This window comes from Astyanax mexicanus, chromosome 11, assembly GCF_023375975.1.
Source record: "Astyanax mexicanus isolate ESR-SI-001 chromosome 11, AstMex3_surface, whole genome shotgun sequence".
Classification (NCBI taxonomy): Eukaryota; Metazoa; Chordata; class Actinopteri; order Characiformes; family Acestrorhamphidae; genus Astyanax; species Astyanax mexicanus.
The window spans coordinates 1,840,078-1,852,702 of NC_064418.1; the positions used below are offsets into that span (position 1 = coordinate 1,840,078).

The following is a 12,625-nucleotide window of genomic DNA, read 5'->3' on the forward strand; positions in this document are numbered from 1 at the left end:
TGATCTTCTGCTCTTCAGCTCTTCTGATCTTTAGCTCTTCTGATCTTCAGCTCTTCTGATCTTCTGATCTTCTGCTCTTCAGCTCTTCAGATCTTTAGCTCTTCAGATCTTCTGATCTTTAGCTCTTCTGATCTTCAGCTCTTCAGATCTTCTGATCTTTAGCTCTTCAGCTCTTTATCTCTTCTGATCTTCTGATCTTCTGCTCTTCAGCTCTTCTGATCTTTAGCTCTTCTGATCTTCAGCTCTTCAGATCTTCTGATCTTTAGCTCTTCAGCTCTTTATCTCTTCTGATCTTCTGATCTTCTGCTCTTCAGATCTTCTGATCTTTAGCTCTTCTGATCTTCAGCTCTTCAGATCTTCTGATCTTTAGCTCTTCAGCTCTTTATCTCTTCTGATCTTCTGATCTTCAGCTCTTCAGATCTTCTGCTCTTCAGCTCTTCAGATCTTTAGCTCTTCAGATCTTCTGATCTTCAGCTCTTCTGATCTTCAGATCTTCTGATCTTTAGCTCTTCAGCTCTTTATCTCTTCTGATCTTCAGCTCTTCAGATCTTCAGCTCTTCAGATCTTCTGCTCTTCAGCTCTTCAGATCTTTAGCTCTTCAGATCTTCTGATCTTTAGCTCTTCTGATCTTTAGCTCTTCTGATCTTCAGCTCTTCAGATCTTCTGATCATTAGCTCTTCAGCTCTTTATCTCTTCTGATCTTCAGCTCTTCAGATCTTCTGCTCTTCAGATCTTCTGCTCTCCAGATCTTCTGCTCTTCAGATCTTCTGTTCTTCAGAACTTCTGCTCTTCAGATCTTCAACTCTTCTGATCTTCAGATATTTTGATCTTCTGATCTTCAGATATTCTGCTCTTCAGATCTTCTGCTCTTTAGATCTTCTGCTCTATAGCTCTTCTGCTCTTCAGCTCTTCTGATCTTCAGCTCTTCAGAACTTCTGCTCTTCAGATCTTCTGTTCTTCAGATCTTCTGTTCTTTAGATCTGCTCTTCAGATCTTCTGTTCTTCAGATCTTCAAATCTTCTGATCTTCTGATCTTCAGATCTTTTGATCTTCAGCTCTTCATATCTTCTGCTCTTCATATCTTCTGCTCTTCAACTCTTCTGCTCTTCATATTATCTGCTCTGTAGATCTTCTGCTCTTCAGATCTTCAACTCTTCTGATCTTCAGATCTTCTGCTCTTTAGATCTTCTGCTCTTCAGCTCTTCAGTTCTTCAAATCTTCTGCTCTTCAGATCTTCCCTTCTGTTTGGTTCTTCGTCCTCATCCTGGTCTGTGAGAGAGTGAGTTTATGACATCATCACTCACGCCGTGCTGTTCGGGTTCAAGGACAGACATGCCTGTGATGTCATCGTGAACTCGGCTCAGTTGGTCACTGATTCGTCGCGTTTTGTGAGGCATTGTGTTACAGATTGCACTAAGAACCCTGTATGTATGTTTGTATGTTTATTACATGGCCAAAAGTATGTGGACACTCAAACTCAAATGTTTTCTAGAGGAATTTGCTCTACTTTTTAGTTAAAATTTCAACATTTGCTGTGAGAGGGATTTGGTTGCATTCAGCCACTACAGCAGATTGAATATGGGGAATAAGGTCACTCAACAGGTTCTCAAACTTATTTCTATTTTGGCAGTGAAAAAAAGGAGCTCCACTGACTGATCAAAACCCTGACAACAATCAACAGTCAATCATCAGAGTCTATTGAGTATTTTTTGTGCCCTCATAATACCAAAGACGCACCAAAACGCCATAAATCCAGCTGCATAATTTTCAGTTACTTAATTTTCTCCAAATGTCATGAACACAGTATACATTTCAATACCACTTGTTTCACATTGACATACGGATGTCCAATGATGTTATTACACATTGTATTTTTGTCCATATTGTTTACATTGTCCCGAGTTTGCTTGCATATATGTTCCTGTGGATGACTTTTACATGATACATGGTGTAAAATATTTGAAAACCACTGATGTAGGGCATCGTGTCTCTTCTTATTCATTATTGTTCACCCTTATTTCCTTGGTGATAGGGAGCTGAAGTTAATCGGCAGTGTCCGATGCCACAATGTCACTGCTGCACCATTTACACAGTTGGCCAGGGCAGCTCTAGCAGGGTATTTGACCAGTTGAAAAGGTGGAGCTGCAGGACTGATTTTGATGGATTTGATGCAACTTCTATTTGGTCTAGGGAAAAATAGCCATAATCTGATATTAGACTCTAGTAGTTATTAGAAACGACATCCACATACGTTTGGCCATGTAGTGTAATTGTGTAAAAGTGTTTTTGTATAAACAAATTGATGATTTTAATAAAGTATATTTGAATTTATAATAATGGAATATACTGAAGTGTAGAAGTGAGTTTTCTCTTTAGTGACACACAGAACAGTATCAGTAAGATGGTCTTCAGCAGCAATTCTCAACTGATTCTCAAGACAACTGATTCAGTACAACTGATTCAGTACAACTGATTCAACACAACTGATTCAACACAACTGATTCAACACAACTGATTCAGTACAACCAAGTCAAGACAACCGATTCAGCACAACTGATTCAACACAACTGATTCAGCACAACTGATTCAGCACAACTGATTCAACACAACTGATTCAACACAAATGATTCTACACAACTGATTCAACACAACTGATTCAACACAACTGATTCAGTTCAACCAAGTCAAGACAACCGATTCAGAACAACTGATTCAACACAACTGATTCAGCATGATTGATTTGGCATGGCCGAATCTAGACAACAGATTCAGCACAACTGATTCAACACAACTGATTCAGCACAACTGATTCAGCATGATTGATTTGGCATGACCGAATCTAGACAACTGATTCAACACAACTGATTCAGCACAACTGATTCAACACAACTGATTCAGCATGATTGATTTGGCATGGCCGAATCTAGACAACTGATTCAACACAACTGATTCAGTACAATTAATTCAGCACAACTGATTCAACACAACTGATTCAGTACAACCAAGTCAAGACAACCGATTCAGTACAACCAAGTCAAGACAACCGATTCAGCACAACTGATTCAACACAACTGATTCAGCACAACTGATTCAGCACAACTGATTCAACACAACTGATTCAGCATGATTGATTTGGCATGGCCTAATCTAGACAACTGATTCAGCACAACTGATTCAACACAACTGATTCAGTACAACTAATTCAGCACAACTAATTCAGCACAACTGATTCAGCACAACTGATTCAACACAACTGATTCAGTACAACCAAGTCAAGACAACTGATTCAGTACAACTAATTCAGCACAACTCATTCAGCACAACTGATTCAGCACAACTGTTTCAACACAACTGATTCAGTACAACCAAGTCAAGACAACCGATTCAGCACAACTGATTTAACATGACTGATTCAGCATGACTAATTTGGCATGACCGATTCAAGACAACTGATTCAGCATGAATGATTTGACACAACCAATTTAACACAACTGATTCAACACACCAATTCAATGTGATTCATTACTTATTATAGTGGAACTACAAAAGCAAACACATTTTATAAAGTTTAATGGAATGTGGTGAAATATCTGTTATTTATCTGTTATTTAATTGGACCCGACATATTAAAGGATTGACATATTAAGGTCTGCAAATGACACAAATCCACGCTCCTCCTTAAGCTAAAGGTTCTCCAGTCAAAGTTTAAAAAAATGTTCTGCAGATTTGATGAAAGAGTTCATAAAAGTAATGAAGCAGGAAGTTGATTTGATTTCTTTATTAAGATAAATATTACTTCACTGATTACATCACCATGTTGATTAAATGCATAAATAAGTGAGAAGCGGTGATTAACAGCTTTGGTTCACTGTGGCTTTTGTCAGAGTTTAGTTATGACTTCAATTTCACAGTGGAGAGCAGCTTAAAACTACAGTGTGAAATTCATTATCATGTGTGCACATGTCTGAGTGTGTGTGTGTGTGTGTGTGTGTGTGTGTATACTGGTAAACTGTCCCAAATATTAGATTCCCTGAGAGAGAGCACCTGAAGATGTACTGAAATGACAAAAACCGAACCTGTAAAATTTAGGAGAAAATCCAATTCAGAACAAAAAAGAAAAATAATTTAAAAAAATCAATGTGATCATTCAGAGGGCAGAAGTGAAACAGTTGTGGAATCCACCCCCCAGTTACCCCATCACTCAGTGTGGGCAATGCCAGCCAGCATGGGCATCTGTTATCTAATGTTATAGTATTAGTGTATTAGAATTAGTGTTCTCCTCCAAGCGTGTTGATCTCTGGTGGCTTCACAGTAGCTTCAATCTAAAAAAGATTAAACTGGTGCAACATTTTCTTGTCTAGAAGGAAGACTAAGCAAATCTAGCATCATGTGATGAGGATTTGAGATCTCAAAAAGCTAAATTATCCCACATTTTACACAGAATTATAAATTATACATTATAAAATGTTAGATTATAAAATATTGTAGAAAACGGCTCCAAAGAAAATCAGAGGAAATCGGTTTCTCTTATTACAATTGTTGTTATGATTTTTGGTTGTGAATCTGCTTTTGATCTGAATTAGTTTGTTTACTTTACTTTTATTTAATAAAGTTTAAATAAAGTTGATAATAATCATATTTTTTTCAAGTTTTCATCTCAAAATAATAATAATAATATTAATAACAACAATAAAAGCTAGCAAAGGATCACTGATATAAACTCTCTGACATCATCAATCATTATTTATATTTCACTATATCGTGCAGGTTCTGAGGTTCCGTTTTGAGGTTCTACGCCTCTGTGTATCTAGTGCTGATAAACTCGGCTTTAATCAGCGGCTCGAACTCCCTCCTTTTTCTCTGCTGGAGATACAGAACCAGGAGCAGCAGCAGGAGCAGCAGACCCAGGAAAATCCCTCCCAGCGTTCCGCCCAGAACAAACATGGTGGAACCAGGATCTGTATCTGAGGAAGAACACAGAGGAACGTTTAGTAACATTGTAACGGAAGATCAAACAGATTCAAAGACAAGAACAACCACTTGTAGCTTTAATTTTTGAGCTATTCATGCAATAAAACACACACACACACTAGTGAACACACACACACTGATAGCGCTTTTCCGTTAAAATAACTCAAGTTCTTTAACCAGTTTTCTTCGGGTTTATAAGAACTGCAGTGCTTTTCCACCAGTTTTAGTAGAACCATCAAAATGTCACATCATACTTCATCAACAGAGGGCGCTGCAAAGCAGCGGGGAACAGAAATGGTCACGGTTTGCGCAGAAGCTACTATTCCTCGATTGCCAATGCAAACAGAAGTTTCTGGTTCCAAAAACCTACTTTTCTTGGTGGAAATGCAGCAAATGTTTCAAAATTAGGTTCGCAAACCAAATAAATGCCAGTTTAACTTTGTTGAAAAATCTCTATAAGAAAGGAGAGACTGTAGGAGGACAAGATTTCTAAGAACCTAAGCTTGAGTCAGGATTTCCCTATTTCTCTAAGAATATTACTGAGAAATATGATATTATATAATATGATATACTCATTATTGAAATTTTACAGTTTACAGTTTTATTATTTCAGGATTCAGTCAAGCCCACTTCATTTTCTATAACAGACGTCTTATTTCCAAGGGCAATGAGCCACCATGATAAAGTCAACGGACAAATCGGGTTCCTACCAAACCACTAAGGGCGCTTTCACATTAGTACTATATTTGGCTAGACAGCTCTGACCAATCAGAGGAGCTGATGTGCTTGGGTAGAAACCAAATCCAATAGACTGAGAAACGCTCCAAATAAACCAACTTATCAACTGATCCGGACCATAAAACGTTCACAACCACAGGTGTGAAAATGCCCCTAATACATTTCTGAAACAAGTGTAGTCAACAGATCCAGCAGCATATGCTCTTTAATCTCATACCAAGATGGGTGATATAATCAAATAAAGCACAAACCTTCTAAGTCGAGGGCATAGGAGTACCCCAGTTGGCTGGAGGTGATGTAAATCTCCTCGTTAGTCACTGGAGGGAAGAAGGGCACCATGTTGTAGTGCCGGTTATGACCAATAGGGGCCATCTCGTCTGGGAAACTGCCATTTCCATCGAAACGACGCAGCCACTCCTCAAAAATAGCGTCTGTGAAAGCATGAAGAACCTGGACAGAAAACAACATGAGAAACGGCCCAACTTTCCAATTCCTTTTGCTAAATTCATTTTTAACTCTTTTTTTATCGTTACCAGGAAGATAGGGTCATTAGCAGCGGAGTGGGACATCCCGCTCGTCCCGTTGAGGAAGATGTGCACCAGGTTGTGGAGGTTGGTCATGGAACTGTCCATCTCTCCATCTGGTTTATCGTAGCCCTCCAGCGCATTCCTTTAAAACAACACAACTAATCCTCAGAAACTCAGATCCTCAGAATCCCAGTCACTGCCAGAGAGCTAATCCCTCCTACAGCAGCGCTCACCGCCTGACCCAGTGCAGGAAACCAGCAGAAAACAAAGAACTGCTGTCTGAAGGTCCTGAACTACATAATTCTGTCTAAGCTGATTTTTCTTTCTCCTAAATAACTCTGCAAAATCGACAGAACAAGAGAGGAAACGAGTTAAAGTTTCTATAAACAACCTGCAACCTGTATTCCTCAGTTCATCAGGGAAGAAATAAGAAGTATGAAACTCAAATGGTATCATTCAGGAGTTAATAAACTCCTGAAGACAGAGCTCTTCAAAGAGCTCTTACTCTCCTAACACCTCTAACTAACTACCTTCTACTACCAGATCAGGAGAATCTCTCACTATCTTTAATAAACTCCTGAAGGCTGAGCTCTTCAAAAAGCTCTTACTCTCCTAACACCTCTAACTAACTAACCAATACTAAACTAATTTCCTTTTTCCCCTTCTTCCTTCTTAAACTTCTATGTTCTCTATTGCTAAAAATACATTATTGTAAGTCGCTTTGGATAAAAGCGTCTGCCAGATATAATGTAATGTAATTAAATGTAATGTAATATAAAATATCTAATGCTTTATGAGAATTATAAAACTACACATCCATAATTGTAGTAGATTGTAATTTAGTAGGATGGAGATCATGTTTAACTTCTGTTTCTTTCAGAAATCAGTTTTTCTTTTTTCTAACATGGACAGAAAGTAGAAACCATTAAACGAAGCTGATTGGGTGGGGATTGGGCAGTTTTTTTCAGTAAAGTGGTTCTCTTACCTGAAGCTGAAGGTGGAGTTGGTGAAATAAGGTGGACTGTCGAAGTCCCGCAGGTTCAGGCAGCTCCTGACGTCATTAATGGTGGGCAGACGAGGGGAGCTGCTGTCTCCGACCCCCCGCCGCAGAGGACCTTCCCTGGTTCCATTACACAGAGTCACCAGCCGGTTGTACTCGTCCAGACTGAAGACACAATTTACACACACACACACACAAACACACACAGATGTGTAGGCATGATAAGATCAGAGGTAAGTAATGCAGATTGCTGGGATTTATACTTCTGCGTTGAACCTATACCGTAGCCTATGCATATCCAGCAATAGTGTGCTACACAGCGGAGCACGTTTATACTTCTGCGTGCGCGTATCAGCAGCTCTGCATCACTCTACAGTTTAAACCACGAAGGCAGGAATGTGTGGGATTGGGTGCGAGCGTTAAGCTACCGCATAGGGTACGCGGCAATGCTCCATAACTGAAACTGTCTCGGTGGCTTTGATGCAGACACAGGTTGAAATATGAATGGGAGATCTCATGATTAACATGGTGTATGATTACAGATATTCATCATTAAACGATAAACACAATCCACTTGCTTAAACTGTGTTTGTTGCGATTATTGTAATGGTCATCATTATAATGGGGAAAGTTCTGCTCAGTGTGGAGAACTGTGCAAGCGCAGTAGCCGTATCATATTGGTACCCAACCACAGATGTGATGTATGATGATATAATAGGTTCTACTGACCTCTCACATACCACTCCCCAGCTGGTGAAGCGAGAGCCAGGGCTGATACGGGTCGGGTCAGCGGGGTCACGACCCCCGAGTAAAGAGTCCGTACAAACGTCACACTCAGAACCACCGGTGGCAAAGTTCCAGTACGGAACCGCAAAGTTCTCATTACCTGTCATTTTCTACAGAGAGAGAGAGAGATAGAGAGATAGACAGAGAGAGAGAGAGAGAGAGAGAGAGAGAGAGAGAGAGAGAGAGAGAGAGAGAGAGAGAGAGAGAGAGAGAGAGAGAGAGAAAATATAAAAACAAAATAGGGAGAGAGAGTTAGGAATGTTGAGGTCAAATAACTAATGTCTGACAGATCACATGGATCATGTGATCAGCAGGAGGCCAGAAACCCCACACCATAAATATGTAGTGTAACATTAATAACAAAATACTAGTAATTACAGTCTTATAATATAATGTAAATATATATTGTGATTATATTGTTATTTTACAGGACTAAAATATCAGATAAAACTGTAAAATATATAGAATCTTCCTGCATGCTTACATACAGTACAATAAGTACATTATTACTGTACAATTAAAGTTGCTATAAAATTATTACAATTGCCAGTAAGATTTTGCAAATTTACATTTACTTTACTTATTTAACAGAACTAAAAATTCTAGTCATAACTGTAAAGAAAAGAGTATTATCAAATTATCTACAATATAATCAACAATGTGTTTATAGATGAAGTGTACAACAAATGTTTAATTACAGTAAAATCAATTCAAATAGATGTTGCTGTAACTGCATACAAATAATATATATATATATATATATAATATGATTTTGTAAAAGCCAGTTTCTTTTTCTGTGACAATTTGATTATTAGAAATTATTTTTATTTTTTTTCTTGTGCATTAATTATTGAAATCTAATAATAATAATTAAGAATAAAATGCACTAACCTGCAGGTCCCTCTCCAGACTGAGGAGGTGGTACCTGTGCCAGGTGATGAAGGCCGGCCCTTTATGGGAAAAGTCGATGGCTTTAAACGGTCTTCCAGGTCCTGCAATCAGAAAACAGAACAGTTCACTCATTACATTTGTAACACTTTTATTACAGAGAGTTGGACCAGCTAATATATGCAGTTGTAGGGTGAGAATAGTCAGACTCAGAAAGAACATACATATGAGTTTCTTTCATTTTACCAATTTGAAAACCTCTGGAATATAATCAAGAGGAAGACGGATGATCACAAACCATCAAACCACCAAACTGAACTGCTTGAATTTTTGCAGCAGGAGTAAAGCAGCATAAAGTTATCCAAAAGCAGTGTGTAAGACTGGTGGAGGAGAACATGATGCCAAGATGCATGAAAAAAACTGTGATTAAAAACCAGGATTATTCCACCAAATATTGATTATTTCTGAACTCTTCAAACTTTATGAATATGAACTTGTTTTCTTTGCATTATTTGAGGTCTGAAAGCTCTGCATCTTTTTGTTATTTCAGACATTTCTCATTTCCTGTAAATAAATGCTCTAAATTACAATATTTTTATTTGTAATTTGGGAGAAATGTTGTCTGTAGTTTATAGAATAAAAACAAAAATGTGTATTTTACTCAAACATAAACCTATAAATAGCAAAATCAGTGGTCTCTTCATTTTATCCAGAGCTGTATATACTTTGAATACTAAACCATTAATACAGTTACAACACATTAATACAACATTGCAACAGCGGCCTGTCAAATATATTTATACTGTTAAATAAAATAAAAATTAACAGCTTTTCTTCCTGTTGTGGATAAAAGTCCTCACCCAGCAGAGTGTCTCTGACAGAGTAGTAGTGCTGCCACACGAAGAAGTCATAGATGGAGATGTTGGAGACCTGGGGGTTGGTGCCGTTGGGCCCCAGCAGGCCGAGCCAGTGCTCGGTGGCGATGACGTAATCCGGGTGGATGGTGTTTTTGGATTGGTCCAGAGCGTCCAGGAACTCCTGCAGCTCGACCGGCGTCAGAGAGAGGATGTTCTTTCGCACCGCTGGAGCTTTACGCTGATCACAGTTCGGCCCGGTCCAGCCGAATTTACACTCGCCACAGTTATACCCAGCAAAATTACCTGTTCAGATACGATAAAAACATCCAACACACTGTAAACCCATACACTGTTTGAACTCTGTTTTAAGTCTGTTTTACATAAATTTGGGTTTTTCTAAACATTACTCAACTATTATTTTGAGTTAGTTCAACTGAATTTGTGAGCACATATACTGTACTATTCAAACTAAGATATTTGATCTGAGTGAAACCAACTTATAATAATAATAACTGAGTTTAGTCTGTTTTGCCATTAGCAGCTTCTTTTCCATTGGCCTCTGTCACAATCTATTTGCATACTGGGTGTGTCCAATAGTTTCTGACAGACACTCACCATCAGTGTGTAGTGATTCCCCCCCCCATGGGCTCCCTTACAAATAAATCCCTTAAATAAACTTCCCCTTTAGTTGTAATAACTTGATGTTCTAAGTTCCCCATTACTTAACTTTTTTAAGACAACTGGTTTCCTATAATATTTTAAGTAAACTCAACTTATCCGGTCTTACAGTGTATGATCAAAGAGGGACAGAAAGAGGAATTACGTGGGAATAATAATAATAATAATAATAAAGGTTGTGAAGTTATGAAGTTGGTATAGGAGCTGCTGGACAGACTGATTAAGGAGCTTTAATAGAGGGAACACAATGGAGCACTTTATAGCCTGGTGGAATTAGGCTTTAAACAAAGAGGTCACATTTTGAGGTGTGTGTGTGTCTTGCTGTGTGTGTGTGTGTGTGATAATTAAGGTAATATAAGGACGTTTTTACACCTGTAGTTGTAAAAGTTTCTATGGTCCAGATCATTTGATGAGTTTGTTTAGTTGGAGCTTCAGTTTCTCCCTCTGTTTGGTTTGGTTTCACACAGGCATAAACATAAAAGCACCAAAATGTGCACCAATAAAACCATGTGAGCACACTGTCTCCTCTGATTGGTCAGAACTGTTTGGTGTGTGAGCAAGAAAGTAAATGTAGTGAGAAGATACTGTGTTGAATGTTGAAAAATGAGTTGCACGGATGTGAGCAGTGAACGCTGCACAAACTGTGCCCTTATAAAAGGTTTATAACTGGTTTATAAATAAGTTTATTAAATATTATTGACTAAGTTGTAAATGCTTTAAAAATAAAATCATTGATAATCAGTTATAACACATACTTATGTGTTATAACTGATTATCAATGATTTTTAAGGCATTTACAACCTAATTAGTAACCATTAATAAACTAATTGTAAACCATTTATAAACCGTTTATAAAGTTAGTCTTATTTTAAAGTGGTGCCAATAATTTAAAGTAACTATGTAACTTTTACTCAAAGTACATTTTAAATTGAGTACTTTTTTACTTTTACTCGAGTAGATTTTTAGATGTGTACTTTTACTTTTACTTGAGTAGAATTTGAGCAAAGTAAATGTAATTTTACTTAATTGCAATTTTTCAGTACTTTTTCCACCTCTGCTAATTAGTAACCATTAATAAATTCATTGTAAACCATTTATAAACCCCTTATAATGGTAGTCTTATTTTAAAGCAGTACTAATAAAAGTTATAAGATGTTTAGTGATAAAACTGACCAAAGCATCTGCAGGTCTGGTTGAAGAACTTGGTTGGCCATCGTTCTCGGTCGTCTACGTTCCTCAGGCTGTATGGTCCACCCCAGGGTTTGGTGTCCACCCGGACGACGGTGCAGTTCCCTCGGCCGGACAGGACCCCGCACACGTCGGCCGGGTTCGGACCCAGCTGGGGGCAGCAGCGTTTAGACAGGATGTTCTCCACCGTGCAGCAGACCCTCGGGAACTGAGCTCCAGCCTGGTGGGTCCAACCCAGAAATATCAACACACACAACACACTCCTCACCTCCATCCTCAGCCCCATCCTCAGAACACAGAACACACTCCCGCTCCGCTCTACAGAACAGCGCAGCGCAGAATCGGAGTGTGTGCACGGATTGGCCACAGTTCTGGCTGTGTATTTGAAGGCAGGCTGTAGAGAATGAAAGTTCTGTTTCAGCTCATTTCACAGATAATTCCCCCCCACAGACCCCAACCCCCCCCCTCCCCCGAGTGCTCACAGACTGTACCCCCCGGCACTGCAGGATTACAGCCACGGTCTCGTGGTAATCACCTGACCCACGAGAAATACGGACTCATGGCAGCGGAAACCCTGAAGAGCAGAACTACAGTAAACTCCCATTAAATACAATCTACTCTAAAATAGCTCAATAATTCATCAATCCAGCCTAAAAATAATCAAACCGCCCAACACAAAAACTACAAAACAACAAAATACTCCAAATACGAAACTCTGAAACTACAAAATACTCCAAATACAACACACTCAAACTAAAACAATGGTCAAAATATGAAACACTCAAACTACAAAACACTGAAACTACAAACTACTCCAATTAAAAAACAATCAAACTACAAAATATTTCAAATACAAAACACTCAAACTACAAAATACGCCAAGTACAATATCAACTCAAAAAAACAAAACATTTAAATCACAAAATACTTTAAATACAAATCACTAAAACTACAAAATAATCCAAATACAAAACACTGAAACTACAAATTAC

General features: G+C 38.4%; 1 protein-coding gene across 1 annotated transcript; it reads right to left on the minus strand.

Annotated features, from left to right (window-relative positions):
- Nucleotides 1–3,796: 3,796 nt before the first annotated feature.
- On the minus strand, nt 3,797–11,970 carry dct (dopachrome tautomerase). Its single transcript, XM_022665666.2, has 8 exons — nt 11,619–11,970; nt 9,771–10,070; nt 8,914–9,014; nt 7,966–8,132; nt 7,222–7,401; nt 6,243–6,378; nt 5,961–6,159; nt 3,797–4,964 (listed from the first exon to the last, which is right to left on the minus strand). The coding sequence occupies exons 1-8, from the start codon at nt 11,917–11,919 to the stop codon at nt 4,792–4,794; spliced, it is 1,557 nt and encodes a 518-aa protein (XP_022521387.1). The 5' UTR covers nt 11,920–11,970; the 3' UTR covers nt 3,797–4,791.
- Nucleotides 11,971–12,625: the final 655 nt, after the last annotated feature.

Coding starts and splice junctions, on each gene's coding strand:
- dct (XM_022665666.2), bottom strand. CDS start 11,919: ATGGGGCTGAGGATGGAGGTGAGGAGTGTGTTGTGTGTGTTGATATTT. Junction 10,071..11,618: donor CCAGACCTGCAGATGCTTTG/GTCAGTTTTATC, acceptor GTATCTGAACAG/GTAATTTTGCTGGGTATAAC. Junction 8,133..8,913: donor GTCTGGAGAGGGACCTGCAG/GTTAGTGCATTT, acceptor CTCTCTCTGTAG/AAAATGACAGGTAATGAGAA.